General features: G+C 39.5%; 1 protein-coding gene across 3 annotated transcripts in view; it reads left to right on the forward strand.

Moving 5' to 3' along the window:
- Positions 1-11,307, forward strand: part of FNTA (farnesyltransferase, CAAX box, alpha) — a 35,441-nt gene that overhangs the window by 6,809 nt on the left and 17,325 nt on the right. For all 3 annotated transcript variants that reach the window (XM_004382094.2, XM_023736663.1, XM_023736662.1), the window contains exons 3-4: positions 6,673-6,787; positions 8,559-8,663. In XM_004382094.2, the coding sequence (XP_004382151.1) occupies positions 6,673-6,787; positions 8,559-8,663 (220 nt within the window). The remainder of the gene's footprint in view (positions 1-6,672; positions 6,788-8,558; positions 8,664-11,307) is intronic.

Consider the following 11,307-nt stretch of genomic DNA (forward strand, 5'->3'; position numbering starts at 1 on the left):
GGGTTTCTCCAGTCTCCTTTAGGCCAGTAAATCTGGTCTTTTTTTGCGAGTCAGAACTTTGTTCTACATCCTTCTCCAGCTCTGTCCAGAACCGTTTGTTGTGATCCCGGTCAGAGCAGTCAGTGGTGGTAGCCGGGCACCATCTAGCTGTACTGGACTCAGTCTGGTGGAGACTTTGGTAGCTCTGGTCCATTAGTCCTTTGGACTGATCTTTTCCTTGTATCCTGTTCTCTTCATTCTCCCTTGCTCCCGAAGGAGTGAGACCAGTGGAGTATCTTAAATGGCTGCTCACAGGCTTTTACAGCCCCAGATGCTACTCACCAAGGTAGAAGTAGAACATTGTCTTTATAAACTGTGTTATGCCAGTTGAGCTAGATGTTCTCTGAGATCATGGTCCCCACAAGGGCTCCTTTTTTTAAAGATAGTGTTAGAAATAGGTAATTGTTGTATGTCTCCTAATTTGTAAGGAGCTATAATTGTTCGTCTTCTGATCCGATAATTTCACTTTTGGAGTTATAATCTAAGAAAACTGTACACATACACACATATAAATACATATATGTGTATTATATATTATACATTTTTTTATTTAATGAAAAGTCATTAGCTGCTTCAAGCAATGATTTTTGTATAACAAAATTGAAAACAACTCACATTGTCAATATGGGTTGTCATTATCAGAACGGTTAGGTAAACTAGGATATATTGATACTGTTTTCATGCCTCTTGACCCGTTAAAATTGTTTGTTTTGTCAGTAACTGGAAAATGATGTGCTGTGAGAAAAATAGCATACCATGTTCACATTAATTTTTAACTATAAAAAAAGGGAATATTTACCCTTTTTTAATTATTATTTTTTTAAATAATCTGTGTTGGACCATCATCTGTCTTCTCCATGAATATGTGCTGTGTTATGAGGGCATTTCAGCTGCAGTACCTACTGTTTCATTGTGATCTGCAATGTGAGCTTTGCTGTTAGACTAGGTCTGGGCTTAACTTCTGTCTCTAAGGCACACTGGACCATTGTGAATGTGTTACCCTCTCTCAGCTTCAGTTAGTGTTACGGAGAATGAGAATACAACATGTTGATATTCCCAAAGGTCTAATTTCTTTAATTTATAAAATAAATACAATAATCAATAGAAAATTTAAGTGGCTTATATACACATGAAAAGTTGCTTAAATTTACCCGTAATTAAAGAAATACAAATTAAAACAACCATGAGATACAATTTGTATATATGAGATAGGCAAAGCTTAGAAATTTTAATACCGTATTGATGAGGATATGGAAAAATAAATGCACACATACATTCTTAGAGGCTATGTACATTGATCAGACCTCTTCAGAGGATAATTTATCAACCTCTGTCAAAATCAGAGGACCCCAAGTGGCACTGTGTTTAAGCGCTTGGCTGCTAAACAAAAGATTGGCAGTTTGAACCGGCCTACTGCTCCGTGGGAGAATGATGTGGCAGTCTTCATCTGTAAAGATTTACAGCCTTGGAAACCCTGTGGGGTAGTTCTACTCTGTCCTGTAGGGACGCTCTGAGTTGGAATCGACTCAACAGCAGTGGGTTTGGTGGTGTGGTTTGCTTAAAATCAACAATGCACGTAACCTTGATTCAGTAATTCCGTTTGGAGGAATTGATCCTGTAGGTGACTGAATTTGTGCATGTGTGTAAAAGCATACAGTAATAATTCAGGACAGCAAAAAAATGAAAACAGTTTAAACATTTATAATGGATGGGCTAAATAAATTACAGTACCTGTACAGTTGGAGCCCTGGTGGCGCAGTCGTTAAGAGTTCGGCTGTTAACCAAAAAGGTCAGCAGTCTGAATCCACCAGCTGCTCCTTGGAAACCATATGAGGCAGTTCTTCTCTGTCCTATAGGGTCGCTATGAGTCGGAATTGACTCAACGGCAACAGGTTTATGGGTACAGTTATATACTATGCAGCTATTTCAGAAAGGAGCTACACTTGGTGTCTATTCTGAGCTCTCTAGAGAAGCAAAACTAGTGAAGTGTGTATGTATATATATACATATATATATATATATACACACACACATATATATATATGGACAGAGAGAGAGATTTATCTCAAGAAAATGGCTCACACTGTTGTGGAGGCTTGCAAGTCCCAAAGTTCGTGGGTCAGGCATTGTCTGGAGGCTTATCCTCACTCACATAGTTGCAGGGGCTGACAAACCCAGAGTCAGCAGGTCAGATGTCAGGCTGTGGGCTCAGAGGGCTGCAGAAGATGACAAATCCCAAAGTTTGCAGCTGTTGACTCAAGTCCCAAGAACCAAAAGTCAGATTATGACAAACCAAAAACAGGATCCAGAGCAATCAAGTGAGCTTTGCCAAAATGTCCAGGTATGTATATAGGGTACAGGCCACACCACCGAGGAGAATCCCGTTAACAACTGATTGGTTTTTCACATCAGATCACATCATGGAAGTGGTTGCATTATATCATAAAATGGATGATAATTACGTCAGATCACAAAAATGGAGACTATAACATATACACACACGTATAATAAAAGAAGAAAGAAATGCTCATAACAAAGTCTTCGTATCCGCAACTGGTCACGTGGTCATAACTGCTATTTAGAGCTACCTCTACCACCCATTCTTATTCCCTTTACCCACATCAAGTACCTCAGCTGGTTGTGGTTCTTTGCCTGGTAGGGTGACCCAAACCTTCATTCCTGAAGGATCTGGGCTATTAGTCATGTCAGAATTGGGTTGCTGTAGTATTCCATTGAATTTAATCACAGGACATGGTAGTACTAAGAGATGCCCTAAGGGATCTCCTGTATTCCAAACATACTCTTTTCCTCCATTACATAATATCAGTCTGATTTCCCCTTGGTAGTCAGGATCAATCACACCAAGCAACGTGGTAAAACTCTTCTTTGCCTGTTGATCCAGAGGCATTAGGAGCCCAAAGTGGCCAAGTGGCATTCTTAGCTTCCAGTTCGGTGGAATTAATGTGTCTCCAGGTGGGAGCATTCCTCCCTTTGGACCTGCAGAGCAAAGGGTTGCTGGGACAGGAGGCAAAAATTTTACTGTAGTGGGTCACTAGGGGTAAGAGTGAGTGGTGCTACTCCCATTCCCACCCTTTGATTCCTGGACCTGAGACTCCTGGCTATGGGAGAAACAGCACCATATATTAGATGCTGGTTTAGAGCATGTACAGCCTCCTGGAGAATATTGCCCCAACAGGGTATTGCCACCTAGCTGGCACTGTAATTGCATCTTTAGGAAGCCATTCCATTGTTCCCTCAAGCCAGCTGCTTCAGGATTATGGGAAATATGGTAAGACCAGTGAATTCCATGAGCATGGGCCCATCGTCACACTTCATTTGCTGTGAAGTGAGTCCCTTGATCCAAGGCAGTGCTGTGTGGGATACCATGACAGATAAGGCTGTCTGTGAGTCCACAGGTGGTAGTTTTGGCAGAAGCATTACATGCAGGGGAGGCAAATCCATATCCAGAATAAGTGTCTATCCTAGTGAGAATGAAATGCTGCCCTTTCCATGATGGAAGTGGTCCAGTGAAATCAGCCTGCCACCAGTTGCTGGCTGATCACCTCAAGGAATGGTGCCATATCAAGGACTCAGTGTTAGGCTCTGCTGCTGGCAGATTGGGCACTCAGCAGTGGCTGTAGCCAACTGGGTTTTGGTGAGTAGAAGTCTATGTTGCTGAGCCCATGCATCACCTCCATCCCTGCCACCATGGCCACTTTGTTCAGGAGCCCATTGGGCAGTGCCAGGAGTGGTTGGGGAAAGAGGATGACTGGTTTCCACAGAACACATTATCCTATCCACTTGATTGTTAAAGTCCAGGAAGTAACTCAGATACCGCCCCAGGTGATATCTCAGACAACGGCTCTTCAGACACAGCTAGTTTAAACTCATCAGATAAGGGTGGTGGGGATAATAGTTTTGCGGGGAGCATAGCTTAGCAGACAAAGATGGAGTAATCTGTTCAGATGGGAGTAAGAGGGTTGGTTCTGTTGGCAGGGTGATTCAGTGGAATTTAGGGGCTCAGTGTTCCCAGCTTCCTGATTATCTGCCCATATGTCCCCATTCCAAGCTTCAAGATCTCATTTCTTCCCAATCGATGCCCTCACTTCAGGCACCATTCAAAGTTGGGAATTCAGTTGGCAGTGTAATTTAGCCACTCTTACTATAAGACTGTTTGATTTTCTGCAACATCAGTTCTGTTACTACAAGACATAAGGCTTTCTTTCACGACATAAGTGCAACTTTGAGGTCTTTTATGTGGCACTTGAGCTGTGACTGAAGCCCTGAGCTCATCTCTTTCTTTCACCACTTTGTCTAGTGAAAGTAGGACCAACCAACCAGCTTCCCTGTACTTCTCATTCTGACAGAATTGTAGAGAAGTATCAAACATGTGATCACCCAGATCCTCACCTCTCACCAACACTTGATCTATTGGTAGTGATTTTTTGCATATTAATATTGCCACCTCATTCCATGGATTAGCAGCTCCCTTTTTACAACTGGAGGCAGAGTCATCAGCACCTTTAAGATGAGTCAGACTTGAGAACCAATTTAGAAAATTCATCCTTACGATTTTGTTTCTCTAGAACAACTCTCACAACCAAGTGTCTTAGTCTGAATTCTTTAGAGAAGCAAAACTAGTGAAGTGTGCATATAGAGAGAGATTTATCTCAAGGAAATGGCTCAAGCTGTTGTGTAGGCTGGCAATTCCCAAAATCTGTGGGTTAGGCATCATCTGCAGGCTTCTTCTGACTCACGTGGTTGCAGGGGCTGACAAACCAAGAGTCGGCAGGTCAGATGGCAGGCTGCTGGCTCACAGGGCCGTGGAAAATCCCAAAGTTGGCAGATCAGGCAACAGTCTGCTGGTTCATGTCCCAAGAACTGGAGGTCAGGTGATGACGAGCCAGAAATAGGATCCAGAGTAAGCAGAGGAGCTTTGCCAGAATGTCTGTCTCTGTGTGTGTGTGTGTGTGTGTGTGTGTGTGTGTGTGTGTGTGTGTGTGTGTGTGTGTGTACATATATATTGAGTGCAGGCCACACCCCCAAAGAAATTCCCCTTACAATTGATTGGCTGATCACGTCATATCACATCATGGAGGTGATTACATTATATCACAAAATGGAGAATAATTACATCAGTTCACAAAATGGAGCATAATTACATAGTACTGAGAATCATGGCCTAGCCAAGTTGACACATAACATTTAACTATCACACTTGGTAACAGGGAATGTTGTTGAAAAGCATGCTTCCTTTCCATCCTTGTTCCCCATGCTAGTATATTCATAAATAGTCATGATATTTCTGTCTCAAGAAATAGCATATTAGTCTTCAACTTTTTTTTGCTTAACAGCGTATCTTAGTGATTCTTCCATGTTGGCACAGAACTGCGTATTTCATTGTATGCATAGACCATAATGTATTTAACCTGTTCTTTACTAACGAAAATTTCAGTTTCCAATTTTTTTCTTTTTTTTTTTGTCCCCTTGTAACCAAATGCTCCTATAAATATCTTTGGATGCTTTGGGCATATATGGGAGTATATTTGGAAGAAAACTACATGGAAAAGGAATTGTTGGATCAGTGACTACGTACATTTTACTTTGTTTTATTTTGCTTTTTTAATTAATACATTTTCTTGTGGGGAATGTGTAACAAAAAATTGAACATTTTTTACATGTACAATTCAGTGGTGTTAATTACGTGCATCATGTTGTGCAACCATCACCACTGTCTGTTTCCACATTTTACCACACCCTTAACAGAAGCTCATTTCTCCCCAAAAATGGCTCCCTTTTTCCCCCTTCTTTGCACCCCTGGTAACCACTAATAGACTTTGGTCTCTATACATTTGTCTATTCTAAATATTTCACTTAAGTGGATCATACAATATTTGTCTGTTTCTAACAGACTTATTTCACTCAGCATAGTGTTTTCAAGGTTTATGCATGTTGTAGCATGTATCAGGACTTCATTTCTCTATATGGCAGAGTAATACTCCATTGTGTGTGTGTGCCACATTTTGTTTATCCATTCATTTGTTCGTGGACATTTAGGTTTTTTCCACGTTTTTGCTGTTGTGAATACTACTGCAGTGAACATTGGTGTACATGTGTATGCTTGTGTTCCTAATTTCATTTCTTTGGTATATATACCTAGGAGTGGAATTGCTGAACTGTGTAGTAATTCTGTTTAAATTTTGGAGGAACTTCCAAACTGTTTTCCACAGTTGCTGCACCATTTACGTTTTACTTTTTAGTAGATGGTATCAGATGGTTTTCTGCAGAGGTTTGTACCAGTTGGTACTTCTTCTAATAATGTGTGCATGAAAAAACAGGACCAGAAGATTGAATGTGATGTGATCCCATTTATATAAAAAATGAGAGGATGAAATTAACCCATGTACTTGAATATGCATTGAACATATATGCAGGGATACACAAGAATCAGTTAACAGTGGTTGCTTCTGGGAGGAGGACTAGGAGTTTAGTCCTATGGAAATATGTTACTTGTTATTACAAATGATATACATGCCATAAAATATTTCCTCTTAGGGTATAAACATTTTGCATTATAATGCCAATTTTAAATGAGAATGGTAGTCCTAATGCAGTTGTGTGCTTTGTCTCCAGTCAGAGATGTTTATGATTATTTCCGGGCTGTTCTGCAGCGTGATGAAAGAAGTGAACGGGCTTTTAAACTAACCCGAGATGCTATTGAGTTAAATGCAGCCAATTACACAGTGTGGTAAGTAGTATATGTCATTAATATTCCCGTTTAAATGTCTCATATTTTAGTTTGGATGATTTTTAGTAATTGATCTTTAATTTTTGTCAAAGTAATGATTCACTTATGGGTTTAAAAGTCGAAGGCTGAATGAAAAATTACAATCTCTGCTCCTTCCCACCACCAGACTCTAGCTCTGTAGAGGCAATAACTCTTAATTGTGTTTTCTTAAGTTAACCTCTGTGTTTCTAAATAATATGCTTCGTGGTTACTTTTTTTTTTTTTTTTTTTTCACTTTAGTCATTATTCCTTCTATGGAAGATAAGATTTCACTCTTCTCTACGCTACATCCATCACAGTTGTCAGTTAAATCAGTAATCCATTTATGGTTCGTGTGGAGCCACATTCCTTAGCATAATTACATCTCTTTAACAGATTGCCTTTTTTGTTTGGTTCAGTTTTCTTTGTAACCGAAATGAATTTGTCCTGTAGACTCTGTTGTGGATGTAAAATGCCTCATTACTGTTAAACACAGAAGGTAATCCTTCAATTTCTGTTATTTATTTATTTATTACAAATTTTGTTGATGCCTCCCGATGGCTGTGGTTTTCCCTCAACCCTTGTGGATTTACACCTTTATTTTTTTTCCTTTACTGTCATTTTAGTGGCTTTTTATTAGGGAGTAGAGTGAAACTTATTTATTCAATTTACCATGTTTAGCTGGAATTCTCAGTATGATATTATTTTGTGTCTCTAACATGCACTGTTTCAACTTTTAAGAAATCCCTGACTGTACGTAGCATAAACCAACTTAGAATGCATTTTAAAATTTGCTAAGAAGTTTATTTGCTTTTCTTAAAAAAGCAATACACCTGAAATCATTAACCGTACAAGCCAAGCTGCTTGTATTTACTTACTCTGTGAAGTCTGATTTTCTTTAAACTCGTAGTAATAGGAGAAAAAAACTGTTATTCCTCTTATATAGTATTTTTTTTAAAGATATCTTTTAAAGCAGCTCCTGAACTGTTTGTCTGTTATATTCTGAGTCAGAAATTTCTAAAGTTTTGACCAGAGTAACCATGTCTTTAGTAAAAAAATTTTTAATGATTCAACTCCACCTATGAAGAAATTAAAGAGAAACTTGTTTTATTTATAAGTAACATTTCTGTGGTGGTTTAAAAGAAAAATATTTTGATAATGTTTGTAATGGAATTTACTATATGAATGATATCTTTACACAAACAAGCTATATCATGCAGGGAAAGAGATGTCTTTGATTCTCATGCTATAGAACACTCTGATAATCATACCAAAACCAAACCAAACCCACTGCCATTGAGTCGATTCCAACTCACAGTGACTCTATAGGAGAGAATAGAACTGCCCCATAGGGTTTCTGTAAATCTTTACAGAAGCAGACTGCTACATCTTTCTCCCATGGAGCAGCTGGTGGGTTCGAACCACTGACCTTTCGGTTAGCAGCTGAATGCTTTAACTACAGCACCACCAGGGCTTCTGATAACCATTGATTGGAAGATAATCATTCAGTTTCTTTCATTCCTGAATGGTTCAAAATTTACTTGTTTCTATCACATTTTTGCCTCTTACTATTTTTACTTCAAAATGTTTGATTCTTTTAATCACCAGATAGTTCAGACAATCACAGGCAATTAAATTGCCACATTTTAATCATATAGACTACCAAGAGAAGTTTTGTCTAACTGTATTGTAGCTTTACTTGATACAATTTATGTGGAGTAATGAGACTTTGGTTGCTTGATGTTTGCTGTAGGCATTTTCGGAGGGTTCTCTTAAAGTCACTTCAGAAGGATCTACATGAGGAAATGAACTACATCACTGCAATAATTGAGGAACAGCCCAAAAACTATCAAGTTTGGTAAGATAAAGATGGGAAGGAAATCTTTTACTAGTGCTTGCCAGTGGATGATGAGATTATAGGGGATTTTTGTTTGTTTCTTTATCAACTTAGTAGTTTACATAGGAGCTAATAGTGCCTACCTCACAGGGCTGTAAGGAGGATTAAATGAGATAATTTTATGTTTAGTACTTAAAATGATGCCTGACCCATCAATTGCATGCAGTAAATGTTAGCTGTTGTTATTGAAGTTTCAGTGCGAGCATGTAATACTTCTAGAATCAGGAAATAAATTTGAGTGAAAAATCTGGAAAAAAGAGTTTTCTATTCAGTGTGCTATAAAATGACTTTCTGGTATTTGATTTTTTATTCATTTGCTTATTTGAAAAATTACATTGATGCTGGGGATACAAAGATGAAAGGGGTACAGTCTAAAGGGGGAAAGCAAATAATAAAATCAGTTATTTTACAAAGTAGTGTAAGACGTGTAACGGTAGAATTTTCCACAGGATATATTTGTTCTAGAAATTAAGCACCTAAATTAGCATGGACAAGAATATAAGGGTAGTGAGGATTATCATTATGGTTGTGAGTGGCAGAATACAATAGAAAAAAAGAAGATATGGGGACATGAGCCGGAGGACAGAGCACAAACAAGAAAGAAAGTAAGGGGATACTTGTGTAAAGACTTTGAACAATACCTGGCATATGGTGAGCACTATATGAATAGTAGCTGCTGTCGCTCTTCCTATCGTGGTGATGGTGGTGGTGGTGAGGTAGAGGAGGCAGCATGACCAAGAGCTGTCTCACTTTCTGTGCCACTCGCTGCTTTCCAGTGTCACCATTTTGTCTTTTTCAAACATAATGACTTATAGACATGCTATTATACCTTTATGCCTGAGATTTGAGGAGGACTTCTGAGAAGAAGGAATGCTAAGGCAAAGAAAATATTCTGGGCAGAAGCATGAAAGAGAATGGCACAGTCAGAGAACTGCATATATTTCCACGTGATGATTAGAGTACAGAGTACATTTGGGGAGTCATGTAAATAAGACTGGACATGTAGGCAGGGATAAAATTATAAAGAGCCTTATGAGCATTGATAAGGAGTTCAGACTTGATCTTGGTGGCAGCGGTGAGCTAGTGACAGATTTTAATTAAGGAATTATCATGATTAGGTTTGTGTCTGTGAAGGTTTACCCTGCTAGCAGGGTGAAGGATTGACTGGAGAATAAGTTCATAATCCTAGAGGCTGGCAGGCTGTTGCAGTGGTGTAGTTTAGAAGAGATGAGGCTTTAGTTGTGGTACGGATATGGGAAAGATAAGGATAACTTTGAGAGTGGTTTAGAAGAGAGAAGCAACAGATTTTAGAGTTTAATTTATTGGAAGAGTGACAGAGAAGAAGTGTCTTGATGTTTGGCTTGACAACTGAGTGAGTGGTGGTGCCATCTACTTGGGAAGTTTGGGGGGTAATGCAGTACATTTTTGGGAAAGAAAGATGGGTTCTGTATTGGACAAGTGGAGTTTGATGTGCCTGTGGAAGACCTATGTAAAACTGTCCAGTAAGTGGTTGAAAAATGCTGTTCTGGAGTGGAGAGCAGTATGGGTTGAAGAAGAGATTTGAGAGTTGTCCTCTTTCTGGAAGTGTGGTTGAAGTCATAGCTGTGAATGAGGATGCTCAGGGAGAATTAGAGGAGAAGGTAGTGGTTAGAATGCTGGTGAGCATCACTTAAGAGGCAGAGAAGTTTTCCGGGGTGACTGAGGAAGGATAACCAAAGAAATTTGAAGAAAACCAGAGGGTAATCTTGTCAAAGAAACCAAGAGAAGAGGAAGTTTCAAGAAGAAAGGAACAGATGACAGTATCAAGTACTGATGAACGGTCAAGGAAAGTAAGGACTGAAAGATGACTAGTGGATTTCGTAATTGTAACACATGCGGTCACCACGAGTTGGAATGAACAGCAACAGGTTTGGTTTTTTTGGTTTGTGAATGAGCAGTCCTACCACCAGGAGTTGGGTGGTGATAGGATGGACAGGAGGGAAGTGACAGGAGGAGGTTAGAAGTTCCATAGAAGTGGGTTGAATCATAAATGGGAGATGAAGAAGCTTGGCTGTTGAGGAAAGAAGACAGTGAATGAGTGGCTAGTCAGGGCTGTGCTTGTTTGCTTTTATTTTTTAAGATGGTGAAGACTTCATGGTGAGGGGAGAATATTAATAGAGAGATTGAGGATACTGGAGAAAAGGGGGGCTAGGATAAGAGCTTGGAGTTAGGAGGAGGGTACAATGCAGGGCTTATCCTTAGGAGAAAGAACACACCTTCATCCTGATTTTAAAAAGATAGAATTTAAAAATGAGGAGCATGAACTTGTATCTGGCATAACTGGGTGGTAATAATCTGCATAGTCAAATATTATTGTTAAGGAGTGTCTTAGTCATCTAGTGCTGCCATAACAGAAATACCACAAGTGGATGGTTGTAACGAAGAGGAGTTTATTTCCTCACAGTCAAAGTAGGCTAAAAGTCCAAATCCAGGGCGTCAGCTCCAGGGGAAGTCTTTCTCCCTCTGTCGGCCTTCTCATCAGTGTTCCCCCAGACTAGGAGCTTCTCAGCGCAGAGACCCCTGTCCAAAGGACGCGCTCTGCTCCTGGCACTGCTTTCTTGATGGT

The sequence above is a fragment of the Trichechus manatus genome, unplaced genomic scaffold (assembly GCF_000243295.1).
Source record: "Trichechus manatus latirostris isolate Lorelei unplaced genomic scaffold, TriManLat1.0 scaffold00090, whole genome shotgun sequence".
NCBI classification, from domain to species: Eukaryota; Metazoa; Chordata; class Mammalia; order Sirenia; family Trichechidae; genus Trichechus; species Trichechus manatus.